At 41.7% G+C, this 12646-nt stretch overlaps 1 protein-coding gene across 2 annotated transcripts; it reads right to left on the bottom strand.

Moving 5' to 3' along the window:
* Positions 1-59: 59 nt before the first annotated feature.
* mki67 (marker of proliferation Ki-67) lies at positions 60-11412 on the bottom strand. Of its 2 annotated transcripts, none has more exons than XM_070851660.1 (17): positions 11275-11412; positions 10586-10688; positions 9998-10079; positions 9614-9729; positions 9307-9376; positions 9104-9179; positions 8259-8939; positions 7895-8127; positions 6167-6962; positions 5622-5737; positions 5124-5301; positions 4881-5021; positions 3849-4780; positions 3499-3544; positions 3302-3385; positions 2287-2982; positions 60-2101 (listed from the first exon to the last, which is right to left on the bottom strand). In XM_070851660.1, exons 2-17 carry the CDS (start codon positions 10672-10674, stop codon positions 339-341), a joined length of 6099 nt encoding a protein of 2032 aa, XP_070707761.1. In that variant the 5' UTR covers positions 10675-10688; positions 11275-11412; the 3' UTR covers positions 60-338. The 2 variants fall into 2 exon arrangements, with proteins under 2 accessions (XP_070707761.1, XP_070707762.1); XM_070851661.1 differs by having other exon boundaries at positions 60-2098.
* Between the last annotated feature and the right edge of the window lie 1234 nt (positions 11413-12646).

Raw genomic sequence — 12646 nt, 5'->3', positions numbered from 1 at the left:
ATGTGGACGAAAGGAACATCAGAGAACATTGGACATTAAGACAAATATGAAATCACAAGTTTTCCATTGTACAAAAAGAATTTAATAATCACTTTTTTCACCATAAAAAATATTTGCAAAGTACTGAAATAGTGAATAACATACAACTTGTCACGACATGCTGTTAGAACAATATTCCCTGCTGTATTGAAAAAAACAAACAAAAAAGCATCGTTTCATTTTCTATAAAAGTCTATAAAACTACTCTCTACAATGCCATAAAATCTAAAAAGGACAAGTACAAAAAAGTGTTAAAAGGGGAAAAAAACCATTATGATTAAGAATATGTACAAATGCGTTTATTTCTTTGCTGGTCTTCCTCTTCGGGTTTTCAACTGCGTCTCAGCCTCAGTGCTTTTCTCCTTGCCTGTGGACTCAGCCTCATCAGCGACCTTTGCCCCTCGCCTGGCTCTCTTGATGGGCTGAGCTTTAGCAACTTCTTCTGAGAGGTCCTTCTCTTCAGCTTTGTTTGCATCCTTTGACACATTTTCTTCTCCAAGTTTTGACTTCCTACCTCGACCTGCCTTTGCTGGTGTTACTTTTGGAATATCAAAGACTTCCACGTCTGATTTCCACTTGACAGCTCTTTTAGACACTTTTGCTTCTTCCGCAACAGCAGTGCTCAAATCTTTGGTGGTGTTTGCCTGGTCGCTGGTCACTGTGGCGTCATCTGTTGTGGGCTTTGCTGCGGCTGCTCGTCTTCCCCTTTTGGCCGGTTCAACTGTAGTTGGTGCAGACTCTGACACCAGGGCTGAGGATTCTGCATTGGTCTCCTCAAGAGAAACAGCTGCACCACGACGGGCTCTCTTGACTGGAATGGTCTGTGAAACCTCATCTTTCACCCCCCTTGCTCGGCTACGTTTTATGACTGGAGCTTCTGGCTCAGCGTTGTTCTTCTCCTCGGCCTCTGGTTCATCATCAGGTTTTTCCTCTGGAACTACAGCAGTAACTTCAACCTCTTCAGCAACTCGTGTTCCTCTCCTTCCCCGTTTGGGTTTGTCTGTGGAGCTGATGACAGGGACATCTTGGACCTCAGTGGAGTTGACAGGAGTTTCAGTCTCAGTGTCTTGCTTTGCTTTCCGTCCTCTCCTGGGTTTTGCCGCCACGGCAGCCTGTTCATTCATCTTCACCGATTCAGCAACAAGTGGAGCTTCAGTCTCCTCTGGGATGACAACTTCAACTGCTTGGACTTCTTCTCTTGGTTCTACAGGGTCTTGGTCCACCTTCCTGGTTCTCCTGGTTTTTTTAACAGGCTCCTGGGTTTTAGTAGTCTCCCCGTTTTCCAGCTTTTCTTCTTCTTGCTTGGCATTTCTTCCCCTCTTAGCCCTGACTGGTTGAGGTGGCGCAACAGGCATTTGTTTAGACTTTCTCCCTCTAATGGGCTTCACGACAGACTCTTCTGCAGGAGGTGCCGAATCATTTTCTTCTTTGTTGGTATTCACTAGGGAAGTCTGATTGCTCACAGCCTCAGTCACTGGTGTTTCCACAGCTTTCTCTGGCACCATTTCAGGTTCATCAGAGGTTTCTTGAGTCTTTGAGCTTCTGCTCCTTGTTGCTTGTCTAACAGCAGGTGGTGCAATAGCCTCAGTTTTCTTCCCTCTTCTTCCTCTGACTGGAGCAGGGAGGACAGGTTCTTCAGAGTTTTCTGCTGCCTCCTGTTTATCTTCAGCTGGTTTTGATCCCGCAGTTTTTGCTCTTCGGCCTCGAACAGATTTCTTCTCATGGTCAGAATCAGTGGCAGTTGTGTCCATTTCTGAGGCTTTGCCTGTAGAGGTTTCCTCTGTAGGCTGTTCCTTCGACACATTCTCATCTACTGTTACCTGCCTTTCATCCTCAGCTGGTTCAGATTCCACAGCTTTCGCCCTTCTGCCTCGAACAGGTTTCTTCTGAATGACAGCTGCATCCATTTCTGTGACTTTGCTAGTTGCAGTCTTCACTTCGGACAGACACTCAGTTGCAGGTACCTGAGGAACAGTTTCCATGGTGTCTGATGGTTTGTTTTCATCACTTCCATTGGGCACCAAGCCCAGCTGGTCACTGCAGACTTTATTTGCGTCTGCTTCTAAAATAGGAGAAAAGAGAGATATTTCATCTTTAGATAGTTGTAATTAATTATCAAAACAATTAATCAGTTAAATACCATACATGGGCGAGGATTTTTGTTTTTACCAATAGAAAGAAAGTAGAGACAGAAGTGATTTCAGTTCAAACGAACAACATGAGAGCAGAAACACAAAGATGTCCTACCTTTTTCCATGTCAGCATGGGGAGCATCATCACTGTGAGTATAAGACACCGATTGTTCAGGTTGTTTAGTTTTTCTCCCTCGCTTGGGCTTCAGCACAGCCTTCTCCTGATTTGCTTCGTGGCTGACATCAACTGGAGGACTCTCACTCTCAGGTTCTGGCACCACTTCAGTTTCAGTAGCAACCTCTTGGACAACTTCAACTTGATCATTAGAAGCTTTTTTGGCATTTCTTTCTCTTTTAGGCTTAAGGGCAACTTTGGTAGGCAGAGATGTACTTGTCTCAATTGCAGGCTCACTGCTGTCAGTGGTCTTTACATTCCTGCTCCTTGTTGCTTGTCTAACAGCAGGTGGTGCAATAGCCTCAGTTTTCTTCCCTCTTCTTCCTCTGACTGGAGCAGGGATGACAGGTTCTTCAGAGTTTTCTGCTGCCTCCTGTTTATCTTCAGCTGGTTTTGATTCCACCGTTTTTGCTCTTCTGCCTCGAACAGATTTCTTCTCATGGACAGAATCAGTGACAATTGCGTCCATTTCTGAGGCTTTGCTTGTGGAGGTTTCCTCTTTTGGTTGTTCCTCAGACACATTTTCATCTACTGCTGCTTCAGAGATGGTTTCCACGGCATCTGATGATTCGTTGTCATGTCCACTTGGCACGTCCACTAAGTGGTCAGTAACAACAACTTCATTTGCATCTGCCTCTAAAATAAGACCAAAAAGAAGCACGTTACAGTGTGAATGAGCTATTGGCTGTTGAAATACTCAAGGATCAAATCTTACTCGTATACCTCGTATAAATGTGACATTTAGTAGTGTGGATAGTGTGGATGATCCATTTTATTTTTTCACAGTCCAACTTCTATTAGGACAAAAATTACTTTTTGAAAGAAATGCTTTTAGTTTCAAATGTCTTTAGGTATATCAAGATCATGAACTTCCATAATCTTTCGGAAGACATGTCTCTCCACATTTTCAGGTTTTGTACAACCCAATTCAATTATAAGTAATTCATAAACATACCTTTTTCCATGTCAGCTTGGGGAACATTATCAATCACGTCTGAAGGCATATTGTCTAGTGGTTCCTCATGGGCAAAGTCTAGTTCTGTACAAGACAACCAAACCACAACAATTATTGTAATGCAGCTTACATCACCATTGCAAGTAATACCATTTATTACTTGTCTAATGTTATTATTAAACTTAGAACCAACTAACCCTTTGCAACGTCTTCACCATGATCTGGACACGGTCGATCTTCAACCTGCAAAATAAAAAACAATTCACATGAGCACACACTTTGAAATAAAGTGAATACTACAGACAAGGTTAGGTTTAGTGAAGTTTAATATTTTCAGTCTGTGACTGCACCAGCTATCCTCAAACTCATATTCAATTGTTTTCTGTAATGTGAAAGAATTTCTAATATTTACAATCCTAATTGCAACTGTTCCTATCACTGATCTCTGAATAGCGAGCTGCTGGAAGTTTCTTTTTAAAATACTTAAGTCAAACTCATCCTTCCAATAAAATAAAGAAAAAATCACTAAGGGTGCTTCCATTATTACCTCATTTGTCTCCAGTTGTCCTGTGAGATCAGTCAGTGGTTCTTCCATGAGCTCTTGAAGTCCCTCGAAGTCTTCCACTGGTGCATTACCCCTCAGTTTAGGTGATTTCATGAGTCTTTTGATGCCAAAGTTCTCCTCAACAGGTTCACTCTTTTCTCTGGGAGTCTTGATGAGCCTCTTCAAACCGACCATGTCTTCGACAGAAGCACTTCTCTCTTTTGGTGTCTTCATTATCCTCTTGATTCCTGTCAGGCATACCACTGGGAAGCTCTTCACGTCTGGAGTTTTCATGTCTGTTATTTCACTTAGGTCTTCAGATTCTTGCATGTGTGCCTGCGTCTCCACAGGTTCTGCAGTGCCCTCCAAACTTACATCCCCAGCATCGAGAGCTTTGGGAGTTTCCACAGGTTTTCCATGAACCTCTTCTTTGAGAGGTTCAGCCTCCTGTTGTGGGGTATTGAAAATTCTCTTAACTCCAGTGAGACACTCTTGTTGGTCAGGTTTCTGTATGGGAGTTGTGAGAAGTCTGCCTCTGATGTCCTCTATGGGTTCAGTTTTCTGTTTTGGCGTCTTCATAATCCTCTTCAAGCCAGTGAGGCACTCTTGCTGTTCAGGCTTCTGTTTAGGAGTTTTCAAAAGTTTCCCTCTCAGGTCCTCAACAGGTTCAGCCTTCTGTCTTGGCGTCTTCATGGTCCTCTTCACTCCAGTGAGGCACTCTGGTAATTCTGGTTTCTGTTTGGGCGTTGTCACAGACGTCATTTTCAAATCGGTGCACTGCTGTTCACTGGGCTCATCAGGGTGAGTGTCCACGGTGGCAAAGTCGCTGATAAAGTTAGATTCTTGATCTCCATTAAGGAGGCGTTGGACAGCCTCACTGTTGTATCTTTCATCCTTTACTGTAGATATACCTAGTGGAGACACCATCATCTCACCTGTAAAAACACATCATATTTTATCATCTTTGTTTTGGTGATCATGCAGAATACAAACTTTGCTCTTTGGTTTTCTAACAGCAAAACCACCAGACTTTACCTGGCTCCTCTGGTGTATTCAACACTGATGATTCTACCGTAGATGTGCCCAGACCTCCCACTGGTGTTTTCATGGCACTGTTGACACCGATCACAGATCTCTTCTTTTCATTTACAGGGGTTTTGAATATTTCAGAAACTCCTGAAAGCACAACACACAATATAAGCAGGTACAATGTTGAAGTCCAATATATTTATTACCAACAAGTGCTACTGTTTGTTGAAATGGCAAAAGGGTAATTACCAGTCAAGTCCTCATCCATTTTCATGTTCTTTTTAAGCAGAGCTATATTGGTGACCAGTCGTGGTGCAGCACCAGTTGGATGTACAACCTTTTGTTTGTGAGCTCTGCCAACAACAATTGTAACTGGTGAATCTGCGTGTCCGGTGCTGAAATGTCCCATCAGTTTTCTTGCAGGGGTCTAAGAGATTGAGAAAGACGGGGTCAATGCAGTTTTTACAATGGTGACCATGCTGACATCACAAGATAAAAACCCATTACAGTGACAGAGTTCAATGATTAAAAGAATGAGCGCTAATCTTGCTTGGAACGATCCTTCGTAAAGGAACAAGAATATTGTTTTTACTTCTAATGAATAAAAAACATGTCAGAGGCAGCAACAAAAATAATCTATTAAGTCCTTCCTTTATAATAGGTCATAAAAAAAAATAAAAAAAAACACAACTTAAGGCTGTTCCCTGAAAAAATGCACCCTTTCATATTTACAGAGTCTTCCATTACCTGTGGTTTGGACACAGCCTTTTTCATGGTCTTTTTGGTGACCTTTGTTTGAGCTGGAGCAGCCACTTGAGACTTAGTTTGCCCAAATTTCACAATGTCTGCCCAGGAACTTGAGCCTAAAGAGAGAGAGAGAAAGGAAAAAAGTAAGGACAAAAAACAAGCGTGGCCCCAAGTTAACCCTACAGCATCAACATTTTTTATTATATAGCGACTTGTTATATGGTAAACAATAAATCTTAATTTAATTGAGATTGTGAAATCTGTGTGTGTCCACACCTACCTTCCTAACAAATGATGATCATAAATATTTCTTTTGCTTATTCAGTCACACATAATCAGTAATTCTAATAAATATAAATGACTGATGGACAAAATAAGATGTGATGATCAACCCATGAGATAAAACAGAATGGTAAACCTAGTTGAATGGCTTTCAGAATTGATCTGTTCACCTCTCTGACACACACACACACTATAGATGATAAAGTACACAGAACAAAGTCAAGATTTCTAATATAAAGATATTAGAGACTTCAGGATCTAACCTTTCATAGATGCCCGTGAAATGCCACTTCTTCTGAGCATTACTTTTACGGCACTCTTCATCACATGTGGAGTCTTCCGTGAGGTGCTCTTCATGCTCTTCCTCCTTAGTGGTATTTTAGGAGTTACAGTGACTAAAGGCAGCTGGTCAGCAATAGCATCTTCTGCAACTGGAGATGGTGTGCTGATGCGTGACACAGAGAAGCGCCCTTGCACCGTGGGGGTCTTCACTCCTGGTGTTACAGACTTGGGGGTTTCTACTTTGTTTCTAGAGGGAGACCTTCCCCTTGCGGGAGATGCACTCTTTGTTTTCGGAGACTCCTTTCCAGGAGTTGCTGCCTTTGGAGAAGGAGACTTGGATTTTGGTGACTTCTTTCCAGGAGTTGCCGCCTTGGGAGAAGGAGACTTGGATTTTGGTGACTTCTTTCCAGGAGTTGCCACCTTGGGAGAAGGAGACTTGGATTTTGGTGACTTCTTTCCAGGAGTTGCCGCCTTGGGAGAGGGGGATCTGGATTTTGGTGACTTCTTTCCAGGAGTTGCCGCCTTGGGAGAGGGGGATCTGGATTTTGGTGACTTCTTTCCAGGAGTTGCCGCCTTGGGAGAAGGAGACTTGGATTTTGGTGACTTCTTTCCAGGAGTTGCTGCCTTGGGAGAGGGGGATCTGGATTTTGGTGACTTCTTTCCAGGTGCTTGACTCTTAGGGGATTTCTCAGCACTTGAAGACTTCTTAGGTGATGGGGTCCTCTTTTTTGCCTGATTTTGTACCTTTGGGCTACCTGGATGCTCTTGTTCAAACTCCTACAAAAAACAAGGTTCATAAATAAGATTCTATGATGAATAGCAATTGAGTCTTTCCGCATTGTTCATTAAGTAGCAGCACACAGCCACTGCTAAAACCCTCCCTCTCCCCATTCGTCAAAGGACATCTATGCAACGTTGCATTTGAGTGGTTAAGTGAGAATGAGAGCCAGCGGCAGAAGAGTGCACAGTTAATAAATGCTGCAACTTCCAAGACAAATAAAAGTCTTGTCTGTTATTCCCTAAACTGCTGGAAAAGTGAAGGGGGTCGGCCCTAGCAAACATCCCCCCTGTGCATCAGTCTGTTAGCCGAGCATGTAGTCATTTTTATTAATAACAGTGGTATTGTTGCAGCAGCTGCTGCATACCTTACATGTTCAATGTAGCCTGCCTATAACAGTAACAGTAGATGCAAATGAATCACCTTTTAAGCTAATGAGAAGTTTCTTTTGGGTTTGTATGTATAATTGTGACAGTCGTCCATACATTTTAGTTTGCAGTAGACCACTTCAATGTGTACAAGATGACTGGTCAGAACATTTGGTTACCGTCACTGTCTGAGGGTGTGGGGGAACGCATAGTTGTACACAGCTCCGTCCTTTTATGCAGTTTCAGTGAGAAATTCAAGAATGTACGAAAACATTTTTACCACAGTATGAAAATCACTGAACATCAGTTTAAAGGATAAACCTAGTGATATTCTATATTTTTCTAATAGTCAACAAATCCCATGAAAACAGTAACTACTCTGAGCACCGTATTGCCCATGGGAGCTGAAGCATGATGAATCTTATTCCTCAGTTCTGTTCTCCACTATGATGAACCTGGGCACTGTTGTTCTCACATTAACCTCCGCTGAGAGAACTCCATCCTTTGGGAAACACTTCAGTTATGTTAGATCATAATACTTGTGTTATCATCCAAACTCTTACCTGTTGCAAGCCAATGACTGATGCTCGTCTAAGGAGTGACTGCTTGGGTTTGGACAGAGACAAGCTTCTCCGTGGAGTGGCCCCCTTGCGTAACGGAGAGTCAGGAGGCAGTCGTTTGTCAAATAACTCAGGACACAGGAAACCTCCAAAGGAAACCCGTTTCTTCTTCTTTTGTGGTGCGGGAAAGTCGAGCCCAAGTTCTCTACTTTTGCGCTTTTGGGACCTCTCTTTCACTAAGAAATTAAGTGAAATTATGATTGCACATCAATAACAACCAAGTACATCTTAAAACATTCCTGAATACGTTTTGTAACTCTTAATACGCTTCCGTTAAAAACAAGGAAAAATAGTATTACAACATTACCTTTTCCATCTTTCGGGGAGTTCCTTGGAGATGCCCTCCGTTCCGTTTTGGGAGAAGCCGCTGCTTGCTCTTCTTGCTCCATATTCACTGCAGCTTTGGCTGGTGTGGCATCCTTGCTTCTCCTTCTTGAAGGCGATTTGGGCGTTTCAGCAGAGACTTGCTCAATAACCTCACCCACTGTAAACCTCTGGGGAGCTGCTCGGATTCTCCTCTGGGGTGAAGTTGCCTCAGACTTAGCAGCATTTTCAGCTTCTTTAACTTCAGGTCTAACCTCCTCAGTAGAAGGACTTTGGAAGGACTTCCTCTGCTTCTTACCAGACTTTAAGGGGGAGTCTATAAATGTGACTAATGAGACCCCAGAGTCATTATCTCCAACAGAGACTTCAACTTTCTTAGGAGTGCTTTTGTCTTCTGTGGAAAGGGCAGATTTTCTAACACTTTCCCTGACTGAACCAGGTTTTGGAGTGCAAAACCTCGAGGCAGGTGTCTGAAGCAGACTGGCTGAAGACTTCCGAGGGGTCTTGACATCGAGAGATTTTTTAATCATTTGATACAGATCGTTGAAGGGGGAGGTGGTCTTGCTTTGCAGCAGGCTACCATCCTCCTTTGACTCCACCTCCACAGGTTTCTCCAGGGAACGCTGGATGTTGTCATTGTTAGCTCCATCTTTCAGATGAGGGTCTAAAAATTAGCACAAAAAAAAAAAAAAAATAGCCAACTACCAAAAAGCCTTGGCAAATATTACTGATGCTGCAATGATCACTATGCACTATGTAATCCATTTATCATGTTTAATCACTCGCTAAAGAAATATAATTTCAGAATAACCATTATCACAGTCTCACCTTTGGACACTTCAGAGATCTTATTTTCTCCTGTTTCTGCGCTGACAGTGTCCCCCACTTGCAGATCTTGAAGAACCTAGCCGTAAGACATGGTCATTATCACATGTATAAAACAATCACATGCAAAAAGAGTGTAGGTAAATTCAAGATGCGTAGCAGGCTGCAATGCTGTAGTCATAGCAGACGAATAATGAGCAAATTACTTTGAGGGTTTCAGTTTTGGCTCCTAGGGAAGACCTCTTCTTTGGTGTGGGTGCTGGTGGGTACTCAAACCTGAAAAGACAATTAGCAACAACAGAGGATTTCAGTTATATTCATCATGAAAATGGTAACACCTGGGAAATGGGATCACGCATTTTCCATTTCCAAAGCATCCATATGTGTGCTCTTTAAATACATGCTTAGATATAATGTAGTTTTTAATGTTATGTTTTAAATGTTGGTACTAACGATGCCATTTGATGACTGTGGAAAGCAATGGGGTCATAAACTGTTTCTCTTCATTCTCACCTGAAAGAACGGTCAATAATAGTTATCACATCTCCATGCTTCAGACGCTCAAACTGCTGTAAAGGCTCTCCGTTAACACGAGTTGGATTCACTGAACTCAAATTTGTCAGAATGACCTGTGAGAAACAAACATAAAAACTGGTCAAAGTAGCTCAATGCAGAATACCGGAGTCCAGGAGGCTTTTGCTTGTAAAATATCAAAATTTCACACAGTGAATTTACAATTGATTTAAGCAATGATGCTTTTTTTAGCACCTACAAAATTAACATTATGGTGATCAAAATATGAAGACATTAATGTGCCCATTCAAGAAGAATTCTTTGCCAAATTTCCTTGAAAACGGGTGACAAGTTAATGTGGTCATGTACGGTCAGTGTGATTACCTCTTTATTCTCATTCAAGTCAATTCTGCAGTGCTCCTTGGAGACTTGGGGAAGCTGAATACGAATGTCGCAATCAGGCTTCCTGCAAGATCACAGAGAAAAATGTGTCAGGTGGAGTGTCACAGGGTTTACATGCACGTGGTGCTTGTTCACAGTGAATGAAAATGTTTCAAGGTCCAAAAGTGCGTCCACAGTGAGTGTGTTTTAAATACACCATATGGAGGATGTTGCGTTTGATGTAAGAACAGGAACAGACATGCATTTAAGTTTCTGATGTGGGCAGCAGATGGCCCGCCTCCAAACTAAAGGCTTTATATAGCACCTCTGTCAACCCCTACATTAGTCAATGTGTGCATTAAATGTTGGCTCACAACACGTGCATGCGTTTTCTGTCAATTCAATTCAATTTATTTGTATAGCCCAATATCACAACAGAGTGTCTCATAGTGCTTTACAAAGTTCACTGAAATAAACAAGTGTAAGCAATCATACTTAATGATACAAAAAAAAGGATAGAGGCAATTTAAAATGAAGACATGATGAAGCACACTAAAATAATACACTGCAAGAGCATTTCGTTCGTCTCACCTTCCAAATAAACACGATGCAGTGAGAGGAAACTCCGTCCCATCTCCTCCAGTCCTCTTAATCACGACTATTTTTCCATGCAAAGGCATTTTCGTAACGTTACCTGAGAATGTTAGCGAGCACAAATGTCAAAACCCAGATATATATAAATATAATGCTGCATGTCAAAACTGCACAGGGCGCTAGCTTACGTTAAAAAGCAGCATGTACAGGTAACGTTTAGTAGCTAAAAGGTAGCAACATAGCATTTTAACATTAGAAAGACGCCTTCCTGGAACATGCTGAGATGTGTGGGGAAAACCATCACTCACTAGCTACGGCTATTTATGGTAATGACATGATCCTTTTGGGCCAAATCTATGTTTTGACGTATGTTCAGGAGGGTTGGCGTACTTTGACGTTATTGTTACAACTCAAAGCAGCAGGTCTGTTAAAGTTGGTTAAAACACGCTGCTGTGCGACACCACACGTGCAATGTCGCCTGGAGTAAAGTTGCTGTCTCGGCAGGGGTGCATGTCAGTGTAAAGAGTATCTCAAGCGACATAAACGACTACACTACAAAATAAAATAGAAATAGTTTCACAGAAGAACGTAATATTTTGTTAGCTAGCTAAAACGTAACTCTAGCGTTTTCTGTCCAAGACTGACGCGATAGAGTGAAAAAATGTTTTGAACTGTTGTAGCCTCACCTGGAAGTCTGTTCAAAGACACGTCAACTTCTGGCAATCCATAAACATCGACCGGGATGAAGGGAAGAGGAATTTAATTTAATGTCATGTCAGACTAAAAGTACAGTTGATATCGTACTATTCCCTACAGTGTACATCGACTAATGGCTAACGTTAGTATGCTAACAGCCGCCGCTCGTTGTCTCTCATCTCTTCCTGAGAGGTGCCACGGTATCACTCCGCCACACTCCCCGCGCACAATAACCGAACATAAATGTTCAGATTAGTTTGTGTTTTGTGTTCAATAACAGCATTTTTGTGTTACTGCGTTTCAAAAGTGATATTTGGTTGTCAGCATAAAATTAAAATTGCATTTGCCTAAAAGGGACTATTTTGTTTACTAATTTGGCGGAACGATCTCGCTTCGGTAACGGGGCACTGATTTGAAAATGTTTGAAATTCCGCGCGAAGGGTTGTGATTGGTTGTGACGTCACTGGTTTGCTAAAGGAGGCGGGGCATGGCGCTTCTTCCGGTTTTGCCAAAGTGTAGTCAGTCTCTGCTCTGGGCTTCTTCACGGAAATCCCGTTTGACATTTTTATCTAGAGATTTGTGTCATATTACTACAGCTTTATTTCTGTCTTCATTTATCACGTTGTTTGGAACTCTTGTAAGATTTGTCAAACATATTTCTCTGTGAGCTGGGACAAGCTGGTTCATGTGTTGTGCAAAACCATAACAGGCCTTTTCCACACAAGACATTTAATTGCAATTAATGTCAAGTAGCCTACTGATTTGCCTGCCTGGACCTCGTGCTTTCCACTGAGTAACTACAACTTGGTGGTTTGATCTGATGAGGAAATGGTAAAATAAGAATTAGTGAAAGGCAGAGAGAGGCAGAGAGCTTATATTTGTTGGAAATCCTTCATGAATACATTGAGTTGTCACATTTAAGTGAGTCTACGTAAATTAAAATTTTGCTTAATAGCGAACATTGTGGCAATAGGTTATCATTACAGGATTATGGCAACTGCTAACACACAGTGAAGCGGCCAGACTCATTCTGTAATGTCCATTATATAGAAATATATCCAAAGTTTGCTATTGTAAACTCTAAACTAGAGTAAAACCCTTGATAACTGATTTGAGCATTGATGCATTCTGGTGCTATCTGATGTGTAACAGAATTGCTGAGCAAAATCTAAATGATTACTTCAGTTGGTAACACACAAACTCACAAATCTTTCCAAATCGGTCTCAAAGCAACCGTATCAAACTAACTTTGTTAATTTGATTGGAAAAATCTTAATTCATTAATTTGTTACCAATCAAAGTCATTTTTTAAAGTTGAGACATGTTCTTTTGTCTGCGAATTTTTTAAATACAAAGTTTCTA

This window comes from Pempheris klunzingeri, chromosome 20 (genome assembly GCF_042242105.1).
Source record: "Pempheris klunzingeri isolate RE-2024b chromosome 20, fPemKlu1.hap1, whole genome shotgun sequence".
Taxonomy (NCBI): Eukaryota; Metazoa; Chordata; class Actinopteri; order Acropomatiformes; family Pempheridae; genus Pempheris; species Pempheris klunzingeri.
This window is presented reverse-complemented; position numbering and strand designations above follow the sequence as displayed.

Coding starts and splice junctions, on each gene's coding strand:
- mki67 (XM_070851660.1), bottom strand. CDS start 10,674: ATGCCTTTGCATGGAAAAATAGTCGTGATTAAGAGGACTGGAGGAGAT. Junction 5,302..5,621: donor AGGCTGTGTCCAAACCACAG/GTAATGGAAGAC, acceptor TCAATCTCTTAG/ACCCCTGCAAGAAAACTGAT. Junction 2,102..2,286: donor CCATGCTGACATGGAAAAAG/GTAGGACATCTT, acceptor CTCCTATTTTAG/AAGCAGACGCAAATAAAGTC.